Source organism: Hyaena hyaena, unplaced genomic scaffold (assembly GCF_003009895.1).
Source record: "Hyaena hyaena isolate Hyena2069 unplaced genomic scaffold, ASM300989v1 scaffold_25, whole genome shotgun sequence".
In the NCBI taxonomy this organism is placed as follows: domain Eukaryota; kingdom Metazoa; phylum Chordata; class Mammalia; order Carnivora; family Hyaenidae; genus Hyaena; species Hyaena hyaena.
In genome coordinates this window covers 2,609,744-2,625,240 of record NW_024080657.1, presented here as the reverse complement: position 1 = coordinate 2,625,240, position 15,497 = coordinate 2,609,744, and the positions used below count along the sequence as shown (strand labels likewise).

The 15,497-nt window shown below is 49.3% G+C and overlaps 1 protein-coding gene across 1 annotated transcript in view; it reads right to left on the bottom strand.

Annotated features, from left to right (window-relative positions):
• ACTR5 (actin related protein 5) overlaps positions 1-15,497 on the bottom strand; it is a 28,332-nt gene that overhangs the window by 4,039 nt on the left and 8,796 nt on the right. The window contains exons 4-8 of the mRNA XM_039227184.1: positions 11,825-12,042; positions 10,877-11,059; positions 3,604-3,720; positions 2,572-2,711; positions 1,175-1,307 (exon numbers count right to left, since the gene is read on the bottom strand). Of these exons, the coding sequence (XP_039083115.1) occupies positions 1,175-1,307; positions 2,572-2,711; positions 3,604-3,720; positions 10,877-11,059; positions 11,825-12,042 (791 nt within the window). The remainder of the gene's footprint in view (positions 1-1,174; positions 1,308-2,571; positions 2,712-3,603; positions 3,721-10,876; positions 11,060-11,824; positions 12,043-15,497) is intronic.

The window sequence follows — 15,497 nt, the reverse complement described above, 5'->3', positions numbered from 1 at the left end:
GCAGCACACTGAACCAAGGTCGGCCTCTCAGCAGGATGCGTGGGCGCTGCATCGCTCCCCACCACACCCCTCGCCACTCCTCTTCCGCAGCCCAGTGCTCCAGCCACGCTCAGCTGCGCTTACTCCCTCCGCCGGCCTCTGGCCCCGGAGCCTTTGCTCATGCCTTTGCTCATGCCGATCCCGGTCTGCAGTGCCCCCTCCGTCCCACCCCACTCCAGTGTCTCCAGGGCAAACACCCCCTCCTCCTAGGAAGGACTCAGCTCCGTGGAGCCTTTCCTGACCTCCAAGACTGACAGGTGCCCGTGCCTGAATGTCCATCACGTTCTGGGCTATCATGGCCTGTTTCAGCAACTGCTGCCCCTCTGGCAGCAAGTTCCTTGCAGCTGGGGGCTGTGTCTGGGACGTGTCGGCATCTGCAAGGTGCCTGGTCCTTGACGGGGGCTCAGACCACGTTTCTTAACAACCAGACGTTCATGAGATATGTTATGGGACAGCCACACCATATAAAAAAAAAATAGTATTTTGGAAGAAAGACATCAGAAAACGCTCATGGCGGGTTAAGGAAATTTAGGTTACAAGGCAGGGTACACTCATGTATAGATAATCTGTAAAAGAGAAGCTTGGCCTGTAGAATAAGGGATGAGCGAAAAGAATGACTATCCTTAGAACACACTGCCTGTGTTCTCTAAATTTTCTTAGATTGTACATCTTTTTTCAGTTAAAAAAACCTCAGAGAAATATTAAAAACATGATTCCTATTCTGCTTTAAAAATTCAATACATACCAAAGACCAGAAGCCACAAAAACATTAACAGTGGACATGTGTGGAGATGGAATTATAAGGTCATTTTCCTCCTCTACATGACCGTTTATTACTTCTGTGGTCAGAAAACCAATAACCAGGGGCGCCTGGGTGGCTCAGTCGGTTGAGTGTCCGACTTCAGCTCAGGTCATGATCTTGCAGTCTGTGGGTTCGAGCCCTGCATCAGGCTCTGTGCTGTCAGCTCAGAGCCTGGAGCCTGCTTCAGATTCCGTGTCTCCCTCTCTCTCTGCCCCTCCCCCACTAGTGCTCTGTCTCAAAAATGAATAAATGTTAAAAAAAAATTAAAAAACGAAAAGAAAACCAATAACTAATGCTATTTACCAAACAGCCGGTTATGTGAACAACCAGTACCTTAAAAGAAGACTGGAAGGGCCTCATCTCCAACAGCTCCTTCTCGATTCTACCTTTCATCCCAGGGTACATCATGTTCCCACCGGTGAGGAAAACGTTCTGAACCAGCACGTCCTGAACATCCCTGGAGTACCTAGGAGACAGACGATTCCTTCCAGTACAGTCCTAGCAACTTGAAGCTCAGGGCAGAATGCAGATGCAGCAATGTAAGCTCTTGGCACAAATCAGAAAACATCTGCAGAGAAAGTGTTTAAAAAAAAAAAACTTCCAATTTTCACTTAACAACTTTATAGAATTCATTTCCTTAATGGGATTAGAAGTTGTGTGTCTTTTAACACGTTTTTTAAAAAGTGACTTTATAGAGGACTGATCTGCAAACGTTTTGATGAAGTCTGACAAATCTACACACTCCGGGGGCGCCTGGGTGGCTTAGTCGGTTAAGCGTCCGACTTTCGCTTAGGTCATGATCTCGCGGTTCGTGGGTTCGGGCCCCGCGTCGGGCTCTGTGCTGACTGCCAGCTCAGAGCCTGGAGCCTGTTTCAGTCTGTGACTCCCTCTCTCTCTGACCCTCCCCTGCTCACGCTGTCTCTCTCTCTCCTAGAAATAAATAAAACATTAAAAAAAAAAATTAAAAAAAAAAAAAATCTACACACTCCAGTAACCATCACTACAAGCCACAGAACATTTCCATCACCCCAAAAAGCCCTGCCTTCCTTTCACTGGCCCATCTTTCTACCTGTGTGTTTTTTAAAAAAATATATAAATAACAGGTTTATCTTCTACTTTCTCGTTAAGACAAAGGTCAAGGCCACTCAAACAAAGTGGCTGCCACAGCTTTCCTTCCTTGCCACCACGTGGCAGTTTTCACCCTGTTTCAACCATCAGCAGCCAGAGTACTAACATCATGCTCTCCGCTTGGCCAGCTTCAACTATGAAAACCCACACTGCAGGAAACTGCCTGTAGAAATGGGACGGGGAGGAGCATTTTATAGAAACGCAAACTCTCAGATAAAACGTCTGCAAGGAGGAAAACACTTTTCTAAGTTCTGCACATATTTAGGGAACTTAAAAACCGTTCATCTTCAATCCTGTAAAGGTTTATATGAAAACCAATGCACACGTTACTGCTGCTCCAATGTAAAAGAATTCTGTAAAGCTCCTCAAATCAACCGAGCATTTACATGTTCAGAAAAGAAGTACAGAGCCCTCCCCGCCCCCCCACCCACCACCACGCCGGAGCTGCGGAGAGACAAAGAGTACCATCTGAGCACAGCAAGTCAATTAAAAGGAGGGCAGGAGGCAGATTTTCCAACGCCCGACCCGCCTACTGGATCATTCAGTGCAAGATCCGAGGAAACGGTTCTGGAAACTCTAAGGCGAAGAGAGTCCAGCCTCACCTGTCCAGGACGTACTGAAGGGTCTCTGCTACCCCAGCCTGCTCTTCCCCGATGAGAGACGGCTGGAAGATAATTTCTGGAGCTCGAATTCGTTCTGTCCCAACGAACAGCTGATGATACGCTGCCAAGTTAAACACGGGCTTTAAAAACCCAAGGTTTAGAAGATATTTTTAGGCCACAGTGACAAACATTCCAGTTGCCAGTTCCCCCAAACCGCATTTCTTATTCCAGCAGAGCTTCTGTCCTTTGTTCGTGTCAGAATAACCTCTCCCCAGCTCTCTTGAGTTCCATTTTCTACCTTCCTTCTGCCTCTGAATTACAGGTACCTACAACTCTGCATCATGAAATGGTCCCTGCATTGCAAGGAAAGAGATCTCATGAAAAGCAGCAGCGGAAAGCTCTCTCCCAGGGGAGCCTCAGACTCCGGTCAGTCTGTCTGGTTGCCATTGCAAGGACAGAAACATAGGCCCAAATGAGGATTAAGCACACTGACACTGGCTTAAATGTATATGGAGCCAAAGGGCACGTGGGTGGTTCAGTCGGTTAAGCGTCTGAGCCTCAGTTTCAGCTCAGGTCGTGATCTCGAGGTTCGTGAGTTCGAGCCCTGCGTCAGGCTCCATGCTAACAGTGCCGGGCCTGCTTGCGATTCTCTCTCTCCCTCACTCTCTCTGCCCCTCCCCTACTCATGCTCACTCTCTCTCTCAGAATAAAGAGATTTAAAAAATAAATAAAATAAATGAAACCACTAAAGCTAGTCTTTAAAGTTCTCAACTACTTGCCTAGATGTTTATGCCATTTTCCCACAGGTTCACAGATCTTAGTGCTGGAACCCCATTACCCAGCAGGAAAAGCTTTGACTTCAGAAACTGTAAGTATTAGTACCCCCACCTCCCACCTTTGTAGAAAATACAACTGGAATTTTTTTTTTTTTTTTTTTTTTAAACTACTCTTAAAGAAGCAGACTAGACCAGACTGGTCGTTTATGTCAACAGTTTCAAAGCAGAAGCAAGGCGCAGGCTACAGGGTCCCAACCTGGACAGTGGCGACTGGCTTCTCCACGTCAGGGGTTTCCTCTGAAAACAAGGGTTCAAAGTCATTGATGCTTTCCACCTCTTCCAGAGTCGGCTCGAGCTGCTCCAGGTCAGGGGTCTAAGGACAGAATATACAGGACAAAACAGCACTTGTAACTTCAGGCCTTCACTCTATCAGTTCATGGTCACGAACAAGAACTGGTGTTTTGCTCAATGTCCTAAAAGTTTATATTAAAACTATGAAAAATTTTCTAAACTGTTAAAAAAAAAAAAAAAAAGAGGAAGACAAATGAACACAAGGATTAAAAACCTAAAAGGCCACGAATAGGCTTTGCTCCTATCCCCTACCTCACACAAACCTCAACAGCCCCCCCCCCCNCCCCCCCCCCCCCCCCCCCCATCCCACCTTCTCTCTGAAGCCCGCTGGTGAGGCCGCTCAAGCCAGGGCCCCAGGGCGGGGGGCAGGCTGCCTGCAGCAGGCATACCCCACACGCACAGTTCTGGGGGAGAGGGTGCAAGAGCCGGCATCCTACAACGTGGCCCAGACACCAGAAGATTAAATAAATCTCTTAATGCTTAATAAATACAAGCACAGCGCTAATGGGCGTCATGAGTCGTCCCTCACGAGCCAGTCTGCTGGGCTGGAGACGTGACTAAGAGCTCCCGAGGTGGCAGAGCTTGGAACCGCAGCGGCCCACACACAGGCTTTCCTCTTCAGCTGCAGCAAACCTGGGCAGAGCCTGCGCATGCGGGCACCGCTCCCCACGGAGGGCTCGGGGCGCGCGGTGATGGGGACCTGGACAAGGAAACCGGGCAGGGGTGGTGTGGCTCTAGACGACATCTCTACCCATCTGCGGCTGTGCCACGTGAAAGGCAGAGTTTTACCTTCTGGACTCAAGGGGAGAAGTTACAGGACAAACTGCTGTGTTGCATTCCTTGATAACAGGTCTAACAAGGACCTGCTATGGAAATGACGGTCTCCCGGGGGTGCCTGGGTGGCTCAGTCAGTTGAGCATCTGACTTCAGCTCAGGTCATGATCTTATGGTTTGTGGGTTCAAGCCCCACGTCGGGCTCTGTGCTGACAGCTAGCTCAGAGCCTGGAGCCTGTTTCAGATTCTGTGTCCTCCTCTCCACCCCAACCTCCACTCCTCTGACCAGACTCCCAGTGACACCTCCCTGGGTGCATTCACACCTTCCTCCACTCCCCTGCAACCCAGTCACCGCCACCCCAGCCCCACTGGATGTGCTCTGCTGCTCCAGCCGTCCCTCTCAAAGCCTAAAGGGCGCCACCCAGTGCTCCTTCCACTTATGCTCTGGGGTGCACCGTACTTTCAAAGCCGGTCACAGTATCTTCCATCCCACGTGCTCTTCCTCAGTGGGACTTCGACACTCCCCATAAGGAGGTGGGGCCTATTTTCCTCCCCTTGCATCTTCGTAGGGACCTGTGAGGCTCCAACCAACACACCATGCTGTAAGCGTGTCGTGTGACTTCCAACGTGCCGTCATAAATGGCTGCACAGCTTCCTTGCCCTTGACCTCTTGAAACATTCACTGGCTGATCTCCCTTGGGGAGCTCCCTCCTAGAAGCTGGCTGCCACTCTGAAAAGCCCAAGGCACATGGCCAGGCCCCGCAGGGGTGCTCAGGTCCATCCACAGCACATCCTAGCCCCAGGGGCCAGAGAAGTGAAAACCCTCCGGGTCGCAGTGCCCAGCTACCCAAGCTTTTGCAGCGGAGGCCCCAGGTGGGTGTCACGGAGCAGAGATCCCTGCTACGCTCTCTCCTAACCCCTGACCTGTCAAACTTACGTAAGCACAGCACGATGGACATCATTTTACGCTGCTAAGTGTAGTTTTCCAGGCGGCAGCACGGCAGGGAAATGCGCTCCTTGTGCAAGAGTGAGAAAGCCCCAGGCCGCTGCAGGTGGGCCTGTTGCCCTCTTGAGCTGCCACGTGCGACCCCCAGGGCAGGGGGGGGAGTGGGTTTCGGAGGGAGGGGGTCCTTGTCCCCAGGGTGGGGGGGATCTTCATCCCCTAGAGCAAAGATCTTCACCCCCAGGGAAGGGAGAGGGGGATCCTTGTCCCCCAGGGTGGGGGGGTCTTCATCCTCTAGAGCAAGAATATTCGTCACCCGGGGCGGGGTCTTCAACCTCCCCCAGCTCTTCTCCTCGGCCCCCCTGGCCACCACTAGCGGTCCTCGGTCCTCGGCAGATGGCCTCACGCGCCTCAGAAAGCCAACTACCCACCTATCCCCCTCTCGTGCCCCCGCACCTCCCAGGCTGGCCCCGCCCCCTGCGCTTACAGCTCTCCCACTTGGGCTGCTGCTCTCTAACTGCTCTTCCTCAGTCTCTTCCTAAGGCTTCTCCTCTGCACTCAGGCCCGGAAGCAGGGGTCTGACCTGGGCATCCTTCTTTTCTCACTCCCCATGCAATTCTAGGTCCTTCCATGGGTGGGTCCTGGCAAGTTCCACCTAACATCCCACTGACACTTTAAAAATAGGTGCTCAAACCCATGGCTGCCTCCACCCACTGCCTTTCCGGATGGCCCCTGGTGACCAGAGCAAACCTGCAATCAGACAGCCTGGGGCCGAAGGTCAGCTGGTCTGAAGGTCAGCTGCACTACCTCCAGCTGGGCAGCCTCAAGCAGACCCCTTGGCCCGCTAAGCCCCAGCTGCCTCTTCTGTCAAATGGAAATGCGACAGCGCTTACACAACCATGGAGTCACGGCACCTGCACCAGTGCTCTGGCACGTGTCACACGTTCTATTATCAGCAACCGGCACTCCTGTCACCACTGCCCCTACGTGGCACCAAGATCCCTGGATGCTACCTTTTTATGTTTATTTATTTGAGAGCGAGAGAGAGAGTGCGCACACACGTGTGTGCATGAGCGGGGAGGGGCAGGAAAAGAGGGGAAGAGAGAATCCCAAGCAGGCTCCATGCTGGCAGCACAGAGCCCAACGAGGGGCTCGATCTCATGAACCGAAGAGATTGAGACCTGAGCCAAAATCAAGAGTCAGACACATATCTGACTGAGCCACCCAGGCACCCCGACGCTACCCCTGAAGTGTCCCCTGGCCCCTCCATACCCATGGCATCTCCCCCACGCCCCATGAGCCTTCTCCCCGATAACCATGCACATTTCCACCCTGCCTTCCCATCCCCCACCTCCCCTCTCCCCAAACCCACCATCGAAACTTCCGGCAGTTATCTTCCTAACAGCAAGTTTCCTTGCACTAGCTCCTTGCCAGACACCCTCCAAAGGCTCTGTCCAGAGAATAACATCCAGGCTGACTGACGAGGACCTCTGCAGGCGGCCCCCCGCCTCCCTTCCCTGCTTCATCATCCACACTGCACGCCAAGCCTACCGTGATCCCTGCACGCGAGCTTCTTGGCATCGAACTCAGTCTGTAATGTCCTTCCCTCCGCTTCTGCTACCTACTGAAACCATATCCTCTTCCAGGCGCCAGCTCAACTACCCCAGGCCTTTCTCAAAACGTCATTTCGGGACGCCTGGGTGGCTCAGCTGCTCAAGTGTCGGGCTCTGGATTTCAGCTCAGTGTTTCGCCTCACTGTTTATGAGATCAAGCTCCACACTGGGCTCTTTGCTGACAGCACGGAGCCTGCCTGGGATTCCCTCTCTGCCTCGCTCTCTCTCTCAAAATAAATGTTAAAAAAAAAAAAACAAAAACTTCATCTAAACCCCCACACACATCTACCATCACACGAGATAAGTTTTATTACAGTCAACTAAGTATGATTCAATAGCCCTATTTTTTTTTTTAGGCACCAAGGAATGCAAGAACTGTGCCTTAACCTACATTGCTAGATCCTAGCATTCCATGGCCACCACTGAGCAGTGAGCCCCTCAACATTCCCTGGAACAGAGGATTGTAAGATGTTCGAGTCCCAAAAGGCCTCTTCAGCTACAGCAAAATTATCATCATCCACTTCACTTGGCTATATTCAAACGCAGGCCACCTTAAAGACAACTTCCACTAAATCAATAAAAAGACTGGGTGGCTCAGTCAGTTGAGCGCCCCACTTCAGCTCAGGTCATGCTCTCACGTTCCGTGGGGGTTCGAGCCCCACATCAGGTTTGCTGCTGTCAGCCGTGAGCACAGAGCCTGCTTCAGATCCTCTGTCTGGCCCTCCCTTGCTTGTCCTCTCGCAAAGATAATTAAAAAACTAAAATAAAAATAAAATGATAAAAAGGTACTTTACTAATCCAAATTCCTACGATTCACAGAGAAACAAAGCTAGTCATTTCAGACAGAACAGGCTTCTCTACCGCGGCTGGCTTCTCTCCCTCTAGGGTTTGCCAGGGCCTCTGTGCGGACTGTGTGGCGTTCAGAACACAAACAGGAATTCTTCTGGAACTGAACTGAACGAGTCTGCCAGAGCACGTCAGGCAAGATGCGGCGTGGTCCCTGGAACAGTCTTGATTGCGCGGCCTAAGAACAAGCCGAGGCCGGCTCTGATCTTGGCTAATGAGACAAGAGAACCTTCTATATTAAGCCCACTGTGTTCTCCAAGAAGTGACTGCTCTGGAACTGTGCTCCCCCCTCCCCACCGCTGCACATGCAGGCACGGAAGCCAACATCCTCCACTGCAAATCCCTGATTAGGAATGCTGGCAAAGGCTCCTCCTCTACAACCCACCCATCAGAACCTCTGCAGAACCGCAAGGGCTGGGACGGACTGGGCTGTGGGGGGACAAGGGACTTCAGAAAACACTGTAAGTTAAAAATTTTGCTGAATTAATCCAATATAGCCATCACTGCTTGCATGGCATTTCAGTATGAACTTTGATTCCACATAAAGCCATTCTCTCCATTCTAAAAGAATTACATTGTTGGAAAACACTAGAAATACTTTCTGAGAACTAGCCAGCCAATGATGCGGTCACATGGGATACACACCCCATGAAGGTTACTGCAATCAACTCTAATCACTAACAATCCCCTTCAATAAATGCTGACTGACCCTCAGAGCTTTGGGCACAGGTCAACTCTCAAATGTGTCGTATGCAGAAAAACTAAAGTCCCACATCTGAAAATCTCCCCAGTCCCCAGAGAGAGCGAGAATTCGTATCCCCAGAGCACAGCACAAAGTAGGGACTTGCCAACTGCACGAAGGAGTGCCTGAGGCACAGCATATAACAAATGCAGAAAAATCAACAAAGAGAAGGGAAAACTAGTTCTTCAACTGCTCAGAAATCACATTTTATAGTCATTTGGGCTTTTGATTTTATAATTTTATTTACTTTTTTCTTAAATAGAAGGATTTTTAAAAAAAATTTTTTTTAATGTTTTATTTCTGAGAGAGAGACAGCATGAGCAGGGGAGGGTCAGAGAGAGATAGTGACACAGAATCTGAAACAGGCTCCAGGCTCTGAGCTAGCTGTCAGCACAGAGCTCAACATGGGGCTAGAACCCATGAACTACAAGATCATGACCTAAGCCGAAGTCGGACGCTTAACCGACTGAGCCACCCAGGCGCCCCTATTTGCTTTTTTTTTTAATTTTTTTTTTTTTAATTTTTGAGAGACAGAGACACAGAGCACCAGCAGAAGAGGGACAGAGAGAGAGAGAGAGACATAGAATCCAGAGCAGCCTCCAGGCTCTGAGCTGTCAGCACATAGCCCAACATGGGGCCCGAACTCACGAACCGTGAGATCATGAGCCGAAGCTGGACACTTAATGGACTGAGCCACCCAGGCGCCTCAGGGGCTTTTCATTTTAAATTTGAAACCCCTCACCTGCCCACCGGCCAGTGGCTCGGCGGCACATCTCTGGGAGAAAGCCGCTGATGTCCTGTTAAGCAGGATAAATACTGAATGTGGGTGAATAAACAACAGAGGCACCACTGGTCTGGATCCCAGGAAACAGCTGAGACCCAAAGCACAACCGGAAGACTCAGGGAGGCGAACTAGGAAGGCTCATCGGTGCCAGAGTGAGACGGCAAGAAAGGGCCCTGGCCGAGACCTCAGGCACCAGGAAACTATGTCTGGGGAGGCTGACTCGGGCTCTGCCGGGACACACGCGCCCTGGCCACTGCTGGCCTCCGGGAGTCTCTGCCGCAGGAGAGCTGGAGATGGAGGCTGAGCACGGCAAGGGTGGGGGTGAGCCTCCCAGCTGAGAGCTGGAGCCGTGAGAACAGGCCCCCCCACCCAGCCAAAACCAGCTCCCAAGTCACCAGCAAGTCACCACGCCACCCAGCACAAACTGGACTGTTCCATTTCTAAAAGTCTTGGTTTTAGAATTTAGAGAAAGTTGACTTAAAGTAAAAAACCAGCCTGGGTGGCTCAGTCAGTTAAGCCTGACTTGGGCTCGGGTCATGATCTCACTGTTCAGGAGTTCGAGCCCCAAGCTGGGCTCTGTGCTGACAGCTCAGAGCCTGGAGCCAGCTTCGGATTCTGTGGCTGCCCCTCCCCCCTTCTCTCTCTCTCTCTCTTTCTCACTCTCAAAAATAAATAAATTAGACAAAAAACACCAAATTAGTGTGCTTAATACTGGCCCAGAAGGGCCACCAGGCAAGGGACAAGTCCTTTGTTTTAGAACGCTAGGGCTGACAGATGCAGGAGGAAGGCACACGCTCCGGAACACTCTCCTCCAATTCTACAGGCAGGTGACCAGCTACCGAGTGTGCAGCACCCAGGGCCCCATCTCGGCCCTGCCACCTGACCTCAGGCCACCTCAACACTAAGAGTCTACTGGCAGTGACACAAAAAGGTAAGACAGAGAAGATCAAATGGTTTATTCTAACAGTTTTAGTAATAAAAGGCTGACCTCAAATCAACCCACAGATATCTTACTGAGCACACCTACCAGTTGCTGTAAAACATCCATCCACTATTATGAAGCACCATCTCCATCCTTAGAGGACGTTGAGACAGAGAAGAAGTGAAACATCAACCACAATGTATTTAAGAAAACATCAGAAAAAAGTGGAAGGGGCTACAAATAACCGTCGGAGGAGAAGGTTCAGGTTCAAGAGGGCACCACACGACTGGCCCGTGAATGTTCTTCCTGCTAGACACGCACAGCTCCCACGCCCGGGGGGCCAGAGGCCCACAGGGTGAGATCTCTCAGGGAGAACCTCAGTGGGCACAAGGTCAGCGCCATCTCTGCCCCACGCAGAGCTCGCCCCACGTTGCTTTCCCAAGTCTGGTCACGCCTCTTTGATGCCAGCCTGCTCAAGCCACTCCTCCCGTCCCCAGGAAGGGCTGTCCTCTCTAAATGACACTACAGGACCCTCCTCCCAAGGCCCCTGGTACCTCCGGCTTGCTGTCCACCACATCCACCTCGAGGGTGACTTCTGCCTGAAGGATTTTCTGCTTGGCCTGCTCCACGGCCGAGCTGAGCTTCTGTATGTAGGACTGCAGCTCTTCCGGCGAGTCCATGTTCAGCTCTACGAGGGCCTTGTGAAACTGGTCCATCTGGCCGTCCTCCAGCAGTTCCTGAAAGCGGAGTGGCCACCATTCATCTCCACTGTCGGTGCGAGCACCAACAGGAAGGAGGGACATGTGGCTCAGGAGCCAAACGGAGAGAAACCACGGCAGAAGGGGGCTCCCAGAACTCCCCGAGCCTGTCCCTCCACAAACCTCCCCTCCCACCTGAGCTCCACACCCGGCCCTCCTCCCCACTGTCCCTAGGCTGCGTCGCATCAGGGCCTCAGCACCACCTGAGGGGGCAAAACTAATCTATGGTGACAGAGGTCAGAAATGTTACCTTTGGAGCGGGGTGGGAGGTAACTGGCTAAGAGGGGACAAGCTGGCGGTGCTCAGGACGGCAGATCGGGCTGTACATACATGCTTAAGACCTGTGCACTTTGTAGCATGTGTGCTACATGTTAATGAAAAAGCTGTAAAACAGGGGCGCCTGGGTGGCTCAGTCAGTTAAGCATCCGACTCCTGGTTTCAGCTCAGGTCATGATCCTGAGGGTTCATGACTTCGAGCCCCTCATCGGGCCCTGCACTGACAGCGTGGAACCAGCTTGGGATTCTCTCTTCCTTTCTCTCTCTCTCTCTCTCTCTCTCTGTCCCTCCCCCCACCTCCAAAAAATAAAACTTTAAAAAGAAGTTATAACACGAAGGAGATTATAGGGCCAAAGTAAATGAATGAAGCCAAGTCCAGAGACACGTGCTGCTGTGTACACGGTACAAGCCCCCCCGAGCTGCCGAGCCCTCCACCAGAGCCCCCCCCTGCCCCGGACCCACCAGCACCTGCACACAGAGCAGTCTGTCCAGCCGCTCCTGGTCCAGCTGCAGCTTCTCCTCCCGCCGGCGGGCATTGAGCTCCTGCAGGCGCCGCAGCTGCTGCTGCCGCCGTTCCTGCTTCTCCTCGGAGCTCAGCGTGCTGCCCAGGAGCTTGTTGGAAAACGGGAGCTGCATCTTGTGGACGTTGTTTTCGTAATAATCAGGGCACCGCCATTTCTGCAGTTCTTCGGAGAGATAATTGGGGAAGTTATGAAATGGGAACACAATTAGCAGAGAAACCAGAAAGGCAATACCAGGGTTCCGGACCCGCGGAAGACGGAGAGAGAATAATCCACTCAATTTCCGAATCCACCCACTCGACAAAATGCAGCTGCAACACCTGTATGTTAAGGCCCAGAGATCTGTTCTCAAAGAATTGCCGAATTAAGTTCGCCAGACAGAAATGATACCAGAAGGAACTTCAGAACATCAGGAATGAAGGAAGAGCAATAGAAATGATGAAAATCTGGTTCAACTAAGACTAACCTCTTGAGTTCTTTAAAGTATGTTTGACAATTCAAAGTAAAAAAACCATCCCATGCCCACTGGGTTTCCAATGTACGTAGATGTGATACACAGGGCAACTCAACATCAAAGAGGAAAGATAAAGGGGCCGCTGGGGTGCTAACATTTCCACATTCCACTTGAGGTTGTAAAACAGATTCTAAGAACACTGCGAAAAGTCTGTCTATTGTAATCTCAGGGCAACCACTAAAAAACTACACAGAATGATAGAGTAAAAACACCACAGATAAATTAAAATGCCAATACCAAAAAAACTGTTACATATTCCAACCCAAAAGAGGGCAGGAGAAAGAAACAGGAACAACAAAGAGAAGGTATACCAGAAAACAAATAATAAAATGGTAGAACTAAATCCAACACGTAATTTTATTTTATTTTTTTAATTTATTTTTAATGTTTTATTTATTTCTAGGAGGGAGAGAGAGAGAGACAGCGTGAGCAGGGGAGGGTCAGAGAGAGAGGGAGTCACAGACTCTGAAACAGGCTCCAGGCTCTGAGCTGGCTGTCAGCACAGAGCCCGACGTGGGGCTCAAACCCACAAACCGCGAGATCATGACCTAAGTGAAAGTCGGACACTTAATCAACTAAGCCACCTAGGCGCCCGACCAACACATAATTTTAAATGGTTCTTGGGGACCATGGGGGAGGAGAAGGGGAGAAAATCGTTGGGGAGAGGGAGGGAGGCAAACCATGAGAGACTCTTAAATGCTGAGAACAAACTGAGGGCAGATGGGGTGGGGGGAGGCGAAGGGGGTGATGGGCATGGAGGAGGGCACTTGTGGGGATGAGCACTGGGTGTTATATGGAAACCAACTTGACAATAAACTATAAAAATATATATACAAAAAAATAAGTAAATGGTTCTTGGGGCACCTGGGTGGCTTAGTCACTAGAGCCTGATTCTTGATTTCGGCTAAGGTCGCCATCTAGGGTCATGAGATCAAGCTCCACGTCAGGCTCCGCCTGCTTGGGATTCTCTCTCCCTCTCCATGTCCCTTCCCCACGTGCAGGTGAGCACGCACACTCTCTCTCTCAAAAAAATTAAAAAAAAAAAAGGTCTTAACATACCAATTAAAGGATAGAGATGGACACAATGGACTTAAAAAAAAAAACAACTACTAAATCCAACTCACTTTGGATATAATGATATAAGTGGATGAAAGGATACAAAGATCATTCCATGCAAGCACTCATCAAAAGAAAGTTGGAGTGACTATATTAATGTCCAAGTAGACTTCAAAGCCAAGAAAATTGCAAGGGATAAAAAAAGGATACTATATAATGATAAAAGGTAGATTTGTGAAGATAACATAAGAAACCTAAATATGTCCCTAATGAAAGTACTTTAGATACTTGAAAGCATAAACTGATAGAAATGAAACGAGAAATAAAAAATCTACAAATTATTCCTTGAGACTTAGAAACTCTTAATAATCAACAGAGCGAGTGGATGGAAAAGGAACAGGGACACAGAAGAGCTGAACAGCACCATCAACCAGCGTACTTAAGCGACATCACAGAATACGCCGCTCACGGCACAGTCCCTGTTCTTTCCAACCATAAATGGGACGTTCCCCAAAGCATAAAACAAACCTTCACAAGCTAACCTGATACCAAATAAAGAAACTTCACTGACCATAATGAAATTAAGCTAGAAATAAATCACAGAAATCTAACAGGAATATCTCCAAATACTTGGATGTAGAATAACACATTTTTTTTTAACTTTCTGCTTTTCCACATCAACTATTTTTTAAAATATCAAATTGGATTTAACCCCTAAAACCTAAAGATTTTATTAACTGTTTTTATTCCAATTCTACTAGGGTTAATGTACAGCGTTATATTGGTTTCAGGCGTACAATATAGTGATTCAGCACTTCCAAACATTACCCAGGGCTCATCACAAGTGCCCTCCTTAATATCCATCACCTATGTCACCCATCCCCCCGCCCCTCTCCCCTCTGGAAACAGTTTGTTCTCTATAGTTAAGAGTCTGTTTCTCAGTTTGCCCTTCCCTTTTTCCTTTGCTCATTTGTTTTCTTAAATTCCACATGTGAGTGAAATCATGTAACATTGGTCTTTCTCTGATTGACTGACTTCACTTAACATTATACTCTCTAGTTCCAATCAGGTTGTTGCAAATGACAAGATTTCATTCACTTTTATGGCTGAGTAATATTCCAGTTTATATATATGCCAATCTTCTTTATCCATTGATCTATCAACAGACATTTGGGCTGCTTCCATAATTTGGCTATTGTAAATAATGCTGCTCTAAACACAGAGGTGCATGTATCCCTCTGAATTAGTGTTTTTGTATTTTTTGGGTAAACACCTAGTAGTGTAACTGCTGGATCATAAGGTAGTTCTATTTTTAACTTTCTGAGGCACCTTCATACTGTTTCCCACAGTGGCTGCACCAGTTTGCCTTCCCACCAACCGTGTAAGAGGCTTCCTTTTTCTCCACATCCTCACCAACACTTGTTCTTGTGCTGTTGAGTTTAGCCATCCTGACAGGTGTGAGGTGGTATCTCACTGTGGTTTTGATTTGCATTTCCCTGATGACGAGTGATGCTGAGCATCTTTTCACGTGTCTCGTGGTCATCTGTAAGTGTTCTTTGTGGAGAAATGTCTGTTTGTGTCTTCTACCCATTTTTTTTCATTTTAAAAACCTTACAATGGATAAAGGACCTGAATGTGAGACAGGAAACCATCAAAACCCTAGAGGAGAAAGCAGGAAACAACCTCCTTGACCTCCACCGCAGCAACCTCTTACTTGACACATCCCCCAAAGCGAGGGAATCAAGAGGAAAAATAAACGATTGGGACCTCATCAAGATTAAAAGCTTCTGCACGGCAAAGGAAACAACCCACAAAACTAATAGGCAACCAATGGAATGGGAAAAGATAGTTGCAAATGACATATCAGATAAAGGGTTGATATCCAGAATCTATAAGGAACTCACCAAACTCCACACCCGAAAAACAAACAACCCAGTGAAGAAATGGGCAGAAGATATGAACAGACACTTCTCCAAAAAGGACATCCAGATGGCCAACAGACACATGAAACGATGCTCAGCATCCCTACTTATCAGGGAAATACAAATCA